We start from the raw sequence: 13779 nt of genomic DNA on the forward strand, positions 1-13779 counted from the left end.
TAACGAGCGACAGTGCAGGGTAGATATAAATGATTCACATGAGAAAGCAGATGATACTCTGCTAGACAGATGTGTTATTTACACTCTGGAATCTTTCCATTTATTTACTTTTACATCTAAAAAAAAGTTCCTTCAAACACTTCTCTCATTGTTCTGTAGGGATGTAAGCCGGTTAGATTAAGAGTAAATATACTGGAAGTTTACTCTGTTTCAAGCTGCTAACCAGCAGAGGGTGCGGCTATTTACTTATTTATAGCCCACATCCTTTGCTGCCTCCCTTTGCTGATAGACACAGTTGTCCCTTGCCACCAGCAAACCACCAGTGCCTTGATTACACTGGAACCACCTGCTGTCCTCATGTCGCTCTCAGGCATGCTCAGTGCTCTCTTGGATTAGACAGTTGTGGGACCTTCTCACGGGCATTAAGATTTGTGTTGTGGACCTCTCAGGCCACACATAGCCCATCTTCACTTAGCTGGAGCTCCAGATGATTTATAACAAGACTGAAATTTAATCCCATGGAGATAATAATGTGTTGTCTGCCACATACACGTATAGTAGAATAGCATCAGAAGCTTTATTCTAAGCAGGCCCAAGTTAATTGGGAATCTCAGGCACCACAGAGCACCTGTCTCTTCCTGTCAGTGACCTAATCCTCTAAAAACTGTGTCTGCCCTTTTCCTACTGATAACTCAAGACTTGGGAACATAAATTCGTGATAGCCATATATAAATGTTGTCGTGCGGGAGCAATTACGCTTTAATCCACTCTGCGCTGACGGCAGAGAGCCTTTAATAGCAAGAATGTTTTAATTACATTCCAGAGGAGACAAGGCAGGGCTGAAAAGCTCATCTTACACCACATTGTTCTTAGTAAAGGCTGTTTGTTGGGTCTGTCTTTCTGCAGAAGTTCTTTATTTTATTTTATTTTATTTTATTTTATTTTATTTTATTTTATTTTATTGTATTTTATTGTATTTTATTGTATTTTATTGTATTTTATTTTATTTTATTTTATTTTATTTTCAACACAAATATAAAAGCTCAAGCTAATAAAATTACAGACCATGCTTCAATCTCTGGAGATGAAAAATTAAGTAAACACAGATGTGGCAAAAAGACTGCAATTCCTCGAATGGCCACTTGAGGCTGTCTTTAAAGGCGAGTCAAATCCCTTAGGCTACGTTCACACTGCAGGTCTTAATGCTCAGTTCCGATTTTTTGATCAAATCCGATTTTTTTGTTCGGATTTTTTTTTTTTTGTTTGCTTGTTCACACTACAAACAAAATGTGACAGCAAACGGGCTCTAGTGTGAACCCTCAAAGCGGCCCGCATGCGCAAAAGAAGCTCTGTTAAGACCCAGAGCAAACAGTATTGTTTGACTGATGGCCCTTAATTGTAAGAGTTGTTTCGGACTTTACGTTCCCCAATTTTGCTTTAAGTTATTTTGTTATTTACATATGGCCTATTAATGATCCTTATTGCTGTTTTAGAGAGGAGCGCTGCTTCAAAGGATAGTTACAGATTTCTGTCAGAATCTGCAGATTATACAGTACAAATAAAATGTTCACGTTTCTCCAACGTTGTCTTCCCAACAGTTTCACTGACATCTACACTGGATGTAAAAGACGGATTTAATGCGACATTACCATTCAAACGGCAGTCGCTTTCTAAAACATCAGATATGTATCGGATTCAGTACTATATGAAAGTGGCCTGAGTCGGATTTGAAAATGTCAGATTTGTGTTGTTCAAACTGTCGTAACATGATCGGATTTGGGTCGCATAGGGTCAGAAAAGTCGGAATTGATGAGCTTTCGCCTGCAGTGTGAAGGTAGCCATAAACTCCCATATGAAACTGAAATGAAAACTTACATTATAACACTATTTAAAGTTTAGTACGATTAGTTGTTTTGACCTGTGTGGTATGAGTATGAATGAAGTATGAATGTCATGGTAATTTGGGGCTTATAATTATGACTTTAAACAATTATGACTTTAAACTGATCATTCCAGTGTGGAATGATCACGACACATGCAACTGGTTGGGGGTGAGTGGATGAAGGCAGGACAAAGACATGTTCTGGAACACGTACATTACTCAAAAGGGATAGAATAATTCAACCCAGTTTTCCATCAGGACAATGATCCCAACATAACGACTATTAAAGCCCCACCTTCAACCCTATTGAAAATTTGTGGGATATAGTTAAAAGGCAGGGCTTTGCGAGGAAACTACCAATTCTGCCAAGAAGCGTGGTCAGATATCCACCAGAATTAATGCAGAAGCTTGTTAATCTGGTCGAGATGCAACTTACTAAGCGGCACATCAACAAAGTATTGGTTGGGGTGCATGCATATATATTTTTGAGCCTGTGTAAATGAGCAGAAATCTAAAATAAATACAAATTTATATCTGCTGTACATTCATTTCACCTTGGAAAAAGAACACTCAAAGAAAGTATTTCAACCTCAAATTACGCTGATATTCATGCTATGGTGAGTAGACGTAAACAATAACTCTATGACATGAAGGTGATCTGTCTCTCCAAACTCTTAAACTAAAGACTCCTAAAATCAAGCAAATTATCTAATAGCTAGACTTTGAAATTATATTGAAAATCCTTTCAAAATGTTTTATTGTTCCCTCATGTCTTAAAGATGTTTCTTTTGTAATGTACGCTACTATATGTAGTTAGGAGCCTGCTTTTCTTCTTATATGTTCCTTTTGTAGGTATGTTTGCATGCTTCACGAGTACTCACTTGCTCTTGTTATTATTTTTCTCTGGTTTCTCTATATAAGCACCACACTGGAGCACTTTGTAAGAGAAATTCCCATAGTGACTTAAGCACTACGTGGTTTCAAACTTCAGTGATGCATGAGTAAGTTCCCTGAATTGTGTACACTGTGAAATATCTAAAGCTAGTGGGATGGGTCATATTTGCAGAGACTCTTGGTACATTATTCTGTCATCATCTTTTATTTGCTTCCACATTTCTTTCTTTAATCTGTGCCAGTGGCTCAGTAGTTCTTTATATATGTGCCTTTGGCTTTGTGAGACTGGAAAGCACAAGTGTGTCTGTGTATGCATCTGCTGTGTATCCGAAATAGTCCCTCATCTTGTCCTTACAAAGGAATGAGGAGCTGTGCAGGGTCAGAGAAGGCAGTAGGGGGGTCTGCAGGGGATAAATGGGTGTGTGTGTGGCTGTGAGGACTTGGTGAAGGAGAAAATAGATTATTCCATCTGTCTCAGAATCTGCCCTGCTGCTGACCCACACCCAGGAGACGGTGGTCACATGGTAACCAAACCTTTAAAAACTCCCAACATGCTCACCCAGGACTCCAACTATCTCCAGACACCAGCTGGTCTTGGTGCTCACACTGCTTTCTCTGAGACACCATCATGTCAGACACAGAGGAAATTGTGGAGGAATACGAGGAGGAGGTGGAAGAAGAGGTCGAGGAGGAAGAGGATGACAACGAACAGAGGCAAGCGGAGCATGAAGGAGAGACCAGACCTCGACCTAAAGCAACTTATGTGCCTAATATGGCTCCTCCAAAGATCCCAGATGGAGAAAAGGTGGATTTTGATGACCTGCATCGCAAGAGGCTGGAGAAAGATTACAATGACCTCCAGACACTGATTGAGCTGCATTTCACCAGCCGTCAGAAAGAGGAAGAAGAACTGATGGCGCTACGTAACCGCATTGAACGCCGCCGCGCTGACAGGGCCGAACAACAGCGTGTTCGTGCAGAGCAGGAGCGTGAGCGCCAGACGCGGGTTGCCGAGGAAAAAGCAAGGCGCGAAGAGGAGGCAGCCAAACTGCGGGCTGAGGAGGAAGCCAAGAAAAAGATGGCTTTCTCCAACAAGTCATTCGGTGGCTACCTGCAGAAGGTGGACCAGAAGAAGGGCAAGAAGCTAACAGCTCGTGAGGAGAAGAAGAAGGCCCTGATGGAGCGCAGGAAGCCGCTCAACATCGACCACCTGAGCCAGGAGAAGTTGGTGGAGAAGGCACAGGAGCTCTGGCAGTGGCTCCACCAGCTGCACGCCGAGAAGTTTGAGCTGGCAGAAAAGCTCAAGAGGCAGAAGTACGACATCCACGTGCTACGAAATCGTGTCAACGACCATCAGAGGTGGTCGAAAACATCGAAGACCTCCCGTGGGGCCAAGGGCAAGTCTGGCGCTTGGAAGTAAGCACCTTGTGGAAGCGCACCACGTTCCTGCTGGACTATTTGGTCACCAAATTGTATGATAAAAGCTATCCAAGCAGCTGTGCGTAGATTGAGTTGGACTGCAATGATTCAAGCAAAATAAAGTCAAGGTTGAATGATATCTGTGAATGTTCTATTGAGATTGAAGAAGTTAATTTGTCTGATTTAACTCAATATGAATGCATGGTGGTTTTATTTTACGACGCCACAAGAGGATGTCTCGTGTTTCATTTTTCACAGGTGAAGCTGTAAAAAGTCATCAAATAGTGTTGAATCTTCCCCTCAGAAAACTATACCTTTTATTATAAGAAAAGAAAGTTTTTCTTGTCACAATACAAGAAAAATGGGCAAAAGTGGCACTGGTTAGGTGGTGGATGATAGCTGTAAAGTCAAACAGGTGCTGCACAGCTGAGTTTTATGTAGCTAATTTAGTCTCTGAAGCTCCTGCAGCACTTAGAGCAAAAAGGCCACTAAATGTTGACTGATAGCAGTTTTAGGTTTGATGATCTTAAAAAGTACAGAAAATTGTTTCAATGTACAAGTAACAAATTCTTCTTTATGATCATGGGTGTAAATCACAGTGTCAGTTATTTAAAGCGTGCTCCTGTATCAGCTGAAATCGCATAATGAAGTAATATAAAATAAGTGTATTTGTACAAATCCACATGGAATAATGATTGGCTGTTAGACTATTTTTTTCTGTTTCCTAAACACGTCTTTATTTAATGATTCAAGTCAAAATGACAGGTCACAAGAAAAAGATAGCATAGGATTTTACTCATATAATTCCCATCAAATATGTGACTTTATCAGGTTGTATCACTGAGACTGATTACAGTTTTAAAGTAGACAAGCAAGAAAACTGATGATCCACCGGAGAGTGAAGTCAAATGTGAGCAGCAGAGGGAGGAAAATATGACCTCTTAAAATAAAAAAGACAAACAAAAGAGCAGCGGAAGCACAAACAGCTGACCTGACTATATGTTCATCACACAGACAAGTGCAAAGCAGGGAAAGGAACAAAACCAAAATATGAGACATAATATGAGACATAAGAAAGCCAACCTTCAAACCTTCAAAATACAACAGGAAGTAACCAGGAAAGAAATAACCAACAAAGAAGACGATGCAGCGCACACAGACGCATCATATCTAACTTTTCAAATGTTCCAGTAGAATACGAGCAAAGAGCTTTCTTTTAGCTCATTCCAATAAAATGCTCAGTGCTAAAAAGTTCAATGACTTAACCTTGTAAGTTGTGTATTTAAAGGTGCAGTCGGTCATTTTTTTTTGAGAAAATAAAAATAATCATGTTTTTGTCTTCGGTTTTCTCCATTATCCAACCAGATTCTTAAGTAAAACGTTTTCTTTTTTTTGACCATGAAGGGTTTCATTGGATTAAAGCAAGCTTCTTTTGACAAGAGATACTCAGAATTCATTTAAGTTTGTTTTTTTAATAATAGCATAGAAAGCCCTACATGGCCAAGGTCCTGCACATATACCAGAGCTACTGAGACCGTGTAGCAGCAGAGGGCCTCCAAGATAAACTGAATAGAGTGTTTAAACTACTCCATGCTCTTATTTTAAATTCAGAGGCAACAACTTTTGAGGTTGTGGCTTTTGAACTTTGGAGCAGCCTTCCTGAACCCGTTAGGTCGGCTGGATCGGTGGCTTATTTACTTTTCCTTAATCTTTCACCCATTTTGGGGGCTATAACACACATCTAAGGTGTTTATGAAAGAATGCATGAAGGAATGAGTGTAAGACCTTTTATTTGAATCTGTGTTTGAATGCTGGGACGTGTACACTTCCCTTCAATTTCTGTTATAAAAAGTGCTGTACAAATCCAGATTTAGTAGCATATGTTATTTTGTATTGACTAGAAAATTGATGCCCACTGTCATCCCGTTTCTCTTTAATTATTATCTGTCACATTGTGGCGATCTCTTTGCAACATTATAGTCCAGTTTGTGTCCACTGCAGTCCTGTTACAGGTTAAATGACTGTCAGAGCTTTTAGCAGTGACATGGTAATTCCACTAGATGGCACTAGAAAACCAGTTTGAAGCATTTAAGCGTTAAGGTAATGTGAAAAACACACCCAGGAGACATTACATAACAAAATGTTCACATCTGCACCATAAAGGGTTATAATAATTACCTGGTTGCATTCAGGTTTATTGAAGACATCTTAGAGAAGCATAAAATGTTCAGATCATATACCTCACACAACTGGACGATGTAGTCTGTGGAATTATTGCACATAATTGGCAATAATTATGGTACGATGGCTCCATTTTATGTAGCTATGCAGGTATAGGGTTTGCAATTACGATACATGATCCTGATTAAATTCACAAACGTTAAAAGTTTCGAGCTTTTATTGTTTGCACTTATTCCTTCGGTGTAGTTTAAAGGAAGTGAGGTAAAGTGAAATGCAGATAAATGATAGCAGATGATTTGTAGATTCAGACTTTTTTCTGTATCTATTTGCTTCTGTGTAAACCAGCTTTCTGATTGTCCAGCATGGAAAACATCCTCTTTACCAACAGTTAACTGCAGTGCAACATAAATTATCATTAGACCAAGCTGTGGGGAAATTTCTCACCCCCTGTGGCTTTTGATTGTCATTCAGGCTTAGATTGCCTTACTGCTGTTTTGCTGTCATGGCGCTGACAAGCCATTAAAGCTTTCCAGACACGGCGGTATACCCACAGGTTACCATAGACACGGGGAGGACCTGTCTGCACAATCAGGTCTCTATACCCCCCCTCCAGCCTCACTATGCCCACTCTTTCATACACACCAGCTAAAGGTATGGTGCGTATATTGATGGTGTTGTGACAAATGCCTGACCTGACAGCATCGGGAAGCACCAGAGCACCAATCAAACACCTGCGTCTCACCAGGGAACAAGAAGTTCCCAGAAGTTCTGCTGCTGAAGTTGGTAACAAGTCGTTTCCTGATGGCGGCAGCTTTGTAGTCCTGAGTTCCCTTTAGATTTGAAGGAAAGCTTGCAAGGAAGGAGTTGAAACATGTCTACTCATATCAAAAAGGCTGTGTGTGTGTGTGTTCACAGCAACTGCAAGGTCATCAGGGGGAGGGCTGTTCTGTTCTCATTAGTACCTTTTTAGAAAAGAGGAGAATGCAAGTGCTGCATGATTGGCAGCTCCTGGGCCACATATTCTATTCTGACCAGAATCCTATTATGTGGTCAGAATAGAATATATGGTGTAGGTTTGTTTTATTTGGGGCTATTTTGTTTTGCATGTCATGGTCTGAGGAAATAAGACATCAAAGCTTTCTTACTTGTCAAAAATCACTGACAGATGAAAGACATTTTTAGCAAGCAAATTGCTCGAGATGACGGTTTAAGAGGCCTGTCATCAGACGTGATATTTTTTTTGGTTTGATGTGACACTATTTAGTAATGCTTTGAATACTCCTCATTGATGTTTTTCTGTTCATCCATAAGTATTATTTTTTTTGTTTTCCTGGCGGCTATAAAACAGAAAATGGAAAGACATGTAGTATGATGTATGTGTAGCTGAATGATACCAGATAGCCAATATTGGCAATCATGGCTGTATTTGAATTAACTGCCTGGAAATCCAAAAATCCAATATTATCTGGGCTCCGGTAGCATACAGTATATTCTTGTACCTCTATGTGGTTATAATGCGCACTTTACACACTAACTGGAGTCTGACCAACAAAAGCAATATTTTGCAGCATTTACCTGATTTAGCCATTTCAGAAGTTTAGGCATTTTATTAGCTCACTTTATTAGCTGAAGATTTCATTCTGATCTGAGCACAGTACACAAGAATCGCTTTTACCTGCAGCACTGATCACTCAATTTAAATTATTTAGTAGCATAAAGATTCTCTGTTGGAAAATTTAGCTTGTTTTTTTAATACAAAATATTACTGTATTACTAAAATATTACTAAATAGTACGCATGTTGCATACTATTTGTGTCCCATTAGATCAGGGATGTCAAACATAAGGCCTGGGGGCCAGAATCAGACACCAATCTGGCCCACTGGATAGTTTTGGAAGATGTGAAGGAGGACACACGTTTTGGAGTTTTAATGCAAAGACCTCTTTAAGAGCTCCTCTACAACCATTCATACTACAACAAGATAATTAAGTTATAGATTACAAATAAATGATAGACAAGCTGATTCTTCATTATCTACTCTAGAAATTGTATTTCTTTTACAACTGGGCCACAATTAAAACAAACAAGAAAAAAGGACATTTTCTGTGACTTAACAAAAACTTCCTGTTTTGTAATGACAGGACACTTTTGTGCTGACAGATTTCATTCAGTTAGTACAGCAGCAGAAAAAACTGAGATGTGCTGTTGTGCTTCTTTTTCTTATATTGCAATATCTAAGGGATTAAAAACTGAGCAAATGCTTACTTCTATACTGTTAAGCAGCAACATGTTGGCATCAGTGATTACTCGGGTTTTTGTGAAGATTTCTGTACTTACACTATGTGTGGAAATGACCCAGTTTCTTATCGGACATTGTTTCTTTTAACAAATACACAATTCTTTTAAATCAATTGCTTAGATCATGAAAGTACCGCATAAAAAGTAAAGTGACAAAACATCCACGCACCCAGTCATCAGTATTTACAAGTCTGTTACTCGTCAAGCTAATATTTCAGTGTGTTTTTGAGTTTATTGGTCTAGTTTATTAGAAAAGATAAAGAAAAGCTTGTTACTATAGTATATAGTATAGTATTTTTTTTACTTTATTTACACATTAAAGAATATTTTTTTCATCTTTTTAACAAAGGACATTAGTAGACATTGCCTTTCAGATTAATTAGTTAATTTTTCTTTATAATAGTGACATAAAAATATATTAATGGGAATACTTTCTTAAATGCAGTCATAATGTCTTTGTGCTTCTGCATTTAGCCCAGCAGTGTCTGCAGTAATGCTGCCATAAAGCCTGTGTAATGTAGTGGCTCGTCATTACTGTAACTTGTTAATGAGTATTAAATTATGCCTCTTGGTAAACACCACAAAAGATAAAAAGACAATTTTAGAGTCTTTCATGCAATAAAAGTCATCTGTTTTTACTGTGTTTTGAAAGTTTCTGTTACTTTGACGTGTATCTTGTTACATGCAGTGAGAAGAAAGAGGAACGTTGGTTTATGATATGGTGGAAAGGGTAAAAATACAATATTAATGTATTATATTTAATCTTTTTTATTTATTAATTTTCTCCTAGCATTTTTGTTTTCCTTAATTAAAAATACCTTCACCTTTTATTTACATCTTTAACGTTTTTATGGAAAACAGATATGGGTGACACTGCACGAGGCTATACGTAAACACCACCAGAAACAGCACTTCCACAGTTTGTAGATCCTCGGTTGTTCTCCTCATGTGTTAGTCCTTCCCACTTGAGGCGAGAGAAGGCGAGGTAATGGGTATTTAATGAAATGAGACGTCCTCGCTTTGTAGCCTAATTTTAAGTGATGTCAATTAAATGTGACGCGTGTTACAGCTGGATCATAAATTGTTTTCTTATAGCCTTCTGCTGCTCTGAGATGTTTATGATCTTAGATGCAACAGCGTTCTTGACTTCTTTATATTTAGGGGCATTTTTCATTATATTCATAATGTGGCAAAATGTGACAAGCGTGTGAATAAAGATCCATGTACAGTCAAGTGTGCCACATTTCTTTTACATGCGGTAGGTAAAACACCCTCAGAGAAACTACACCTGTCCATCCATGGTCATCTCTCCTCTCCTCTGTCCTCTCGGTGCATTTTACAAATTGATACATCCTTCAGCATGTCATATTGGGACTGAATTCCAGGTCACAGGCAGAAGGACAGAGGAAGCAAGGAGGTGCAATTTAGAGAGTTTATTGACCAATTATTGTGACACACAGGGTTTTTGGTTATGCCCTGTAGCCAGTGATAATGACTGATTTGAAACCACATGCTCACATGTCTTATTGATGCCTCATTGGTGTGTATGTATGTGGGTGAATATGACTGGTTGTTTTCTATTTTTTCTGCTCTTTCTTATTTAAGATGTTGGGTGTAATAGGACCCCGATGCAGGCCACAAACCAAACTACAGCATCTTTTTGCATTATCTACATTTGCTCAAGAAGTCTAGAGTTAATGTACCAGTGTATGTATAATTTTAGTATTCAAACACATAAAACAGATGCAAATAGAGAATAGCTATTGTGGCGGAGGTGTGGTCCCTGGCGTAGCTGCAGGGGAGGGGTGGAGCGGTGAGCTCAGGGGGGTGGTACTGATAGGCAGGTGAGCCACAGGTGGTGGCTATTGTGTCATGAGTGTTTTCCTTCTGTGTGTCTATATAGTGACGGCAGAGTCGAGCAGGAGGCGGGCTGGACCGGGACGAGCTGCCACGGCGCATTGTTATTATAAATAAAACGTGATTGTGAGCAAAAACGGTGTGTGTGTGTGTGTGTGTGTGTGTCGCATACGTCACAGCTATGTTTCATAAGCTGAAGCCAAAGGGGAAAAAACATTTGTCTTTATTGTGTTTCTTGAGGACTTGATGTTTGAACCATTTCTTCCTACTTAGCAAGGCCACTGTTTGTGCTTTAGTATCAGTGTTAAGATGAATGTCAAAGTCAAACAACCACATGAATACTAGTACCCACGGCTTCCCAGGAGAGCATGGTTTTATAACAAGATAATGTTATGCTCTCTGGCGATCAACTGTTACAGCTGACTGCTGTAAAATGTACTGTATGTACCAGTAAAGGAAAAACTACTTCGTTCTGTACAGTGAGTACTTGCAGATGTAGTGAACTTCTTAGCAAAGAGTTGCTTGTCTTATATATGTCAGCTAAGGGGAAACACTGCTATTTAGAATAGAATAGAATAGAATAGAATAGAATTCAACTTTATTGTCATTGCACATGCACAGGTACAGGGCAATGAAATGCAGTTTGCATTCATCCAGAAGTGCTTTAGTGATATAGATATATTACAATATATATTAGCAATAATATAGATATGTGAGTATATTACAGAAATGGGTCTATTATGGTATGTTATAATGTACACGGTATGAAGTATGTTGTGAATATTCTATAACTATAAGTATGTACAGGCTGTAGTGAGTACAAGCTATGTACAGGATATGAACAGGATATAAATATGAAAAACTACAGAATATGAAATAAATAACTTTACAGAAATCTGAGATATACAGTTATACAGAAATGGGAACTATGCAAGTTGTAAACAGTTGTAGGGTTAAAAATTATCGAATGTACAGAATGATTATTTACACAGAGCTATACAGTAGTGCACTCATCGGACACTTTCTTAGATACACCTCACTAGTTTCATGCATGAACCCATTTTCCCCTCAGAAATGCCACAAATGATTCTTCGTGGCACAGATTCAACTAAGTGCTGGAAACATTCTCATAGATTTCGGTTCATACTGGCATGATACCGTCACACAATTGCTGCAGATTTGTGTGTAGCCAACAAATGTGGGATATTCCACTACATCTCAAATGGACTAAGAACTGATGACTGTGGAGTCCATCTTGGTATGCGATGTGTTATCCTGGTGGATAACACACATCTTCAGAAGATGGGTACAATGTGGTCATGAAGGGATGGACCTGGGTTTTTGAAGCTATTTAATAGAAAAAAGGATTATGTCTTCTAACAAATGTATGCATTCTAATACACTTATACTTAATCATTGAAATACATAGGAGCAGGTTTGCAGTTTGTGTTAAGCTGCCATGTTCCCCCACCACCATATTTGAATACAGTAGCAGAGAAGGACATCATCCTTCTGACTAATCGCATTTTACATATGTGGCTAGAGATCAGTCACATATGTAAAAGACCAAAGGTGGAGGAAAAGAAAAGCCAAAGGCATTCACGCTTCATGGAAGGACATTTAAATTTGTCTCTGCACCTTCAGACCTATGTATAAGCGCTCCCTTCACCAAAGAAACAAAAACACAAATCAAAGAGACAATGCTACTGGCATCTGGATAAAGTGTTATCCCCTTCTTCCCCACCTCAAGTCTCATCTTCGGAACTAACCTCAGTGCGCTAAAACAGGAAAACTTGCATAAACATGCTTATTTAGTCCCAATATTGTTGCAAATACTAATTGTCAGGAAATTAGACATGCAAGTTTTCCATCTCATGACAGTAAACAGTGAGCTGGCACAAAACAACAGCTGGTTACAAGCTTACATTCACCTTGTAAGAATGAAACAAAGTTAAATCCACTTCAAAGCCAGTTTCATTAACACAGGCTAACAGCAGCTAACACATGCTAACAGCAGCTAACACAGGCTAACAGCAGTTAACACTCGCTAACAGTGGCAAGAAGAGCAGTCTTACTGACAGAAAAGTCTAGCATATCCTCAACAACTCACGTTAGCATCACCATCATCAGACAGAAGTGAGCTACTCTGACTCATTCACCAGCGTCGCATTCCTTTCACAAAATTTAACAGCCTCTTCAAGACACAGTTAATAATGGTGGACGCTTCTTGCTCGGCATTGACAACAGAGGTAAAGAGTGAACTGACAGAATTCCAGAGGGGAAAACTCTGGGGTAGATCTGGACCCGATCCAGACAGTTGTAGAAACATGTCGGCTAGCTGTGGCCATTATGAGTTTTTTATGAGTCATTATAAAAAACGATTTCATGATTTCTCTTAGCTGGCTAAAACATGTTTGTCCTACAGTGTCCACTGTAACTAGGATTATGAGTTAGAAAGCAGAACTCAGTTGACTGCAAGTTTTACACAGTATAATTTTAAATCACATTTCTTTCCTATTTTGATGCTCAATTTAAACTTCAACACGTCATCTTCATTGTGTGTATATACTTAAACTGAACTGCTTATGTGTGGTTGGGTGATTAGATACTTGCATCAACAAGCAGTTGAACTGATGTACCCAATAAAGTGGACTTTTTATGCCCACCTAATGCAAGTCCAACATGGTTTCTTTATTACATTCATTGTTTTATTGTATATTTATTTTTGATTTCAAATGCAGCACTACGTTTAATAGTGTATTTGTATAGTTTGATACTATTACTTTAACTTCTGAATAGTTCTATCCACTGGGTCGACTTAAATTAGCCCCTTAATCACCTCAGTTTTCTGGTTGATTTAGTGGTTGGTCTATTATTAATTAGGCAGAGAATTGCATACTTATCTCACCTACACCTCACAAAATCATGGGCAATTTCACATGCTACGCATACTTAAAGAAAACAGTGCAGGTCATAAAGGTTGATGTTGGGTTTTTTTGTTACATTTTTGGTAAAACACACTTCAGTATTCTGTTATAAGCACACACACACACACACAAACAGAGTACCAGAGGGGGACTGGCTGCTCAAGTTCCAGGTCTCCGGATGCCTTTAGCCTGTGGATAAATTAGCCTGCCCTGGAGACAGTGCGGTTTGGGCTTATCTCCAGCCTCCTCCAAATTGAGGTGGGAGTTAGTAGCAGCCAGAGGTATAAAGGAGATTTAGCCTATCCGACAGGGCATTAATCT

The 13779-nt window shown here is 39.0% G+C and overlaps 1 protein-coding gene across 1 annotated transcript; it reads left to right on the top strand.

The window, feature by feature from the left end:
• The first annotated feature begins 3330 nt into the window (after nucleotides 1–3330).
• tnnt2c (troponin T2c, cardiac) lies at nucleotides 3331–4334 on the top strand. Its single transcript, XM_042225845.1, has one exon. It carries the CDS (start codon nucleotides 3405–3407, stop codon nucleotides 4194–4196), a length of 792 nt encoding a protein of 263 aa, XP_042081779.1. The 5' UTR covers nucleotides 3331–3404; the 3' UTR covers nucleotides 4197–4334.
• The last annotated feature ends 9445 nt before the right edge of the window (nucleotides 4335–13779 follow it).

This window comes from Haplochromis burtoni, unplaced genomic scaffold, assembly GCF_018398535.1.
Source record: "Haplochromis burtoni strain Fernald_Lab_line unplaced genomic scaffold, NCSU_Asbu1 Contig_184, whole genome shotgun sequence".
Lineage (NCBI taxonomy): Eukaryota > Metazoa > Chordata > Actinopteri > Cichliformes > Cichlidae > Haplochromis > Haplochromis burtoni.

Excerpts from the sequence above, each read along its gene's own strand:
- tnnt2c (XM_042225845.1), top strand. The coding sequence starts at position 3,405 with ATGTCAGACACAGAGGAAATTGTGGAGGAATACGAGGAGGAGGTGGAA.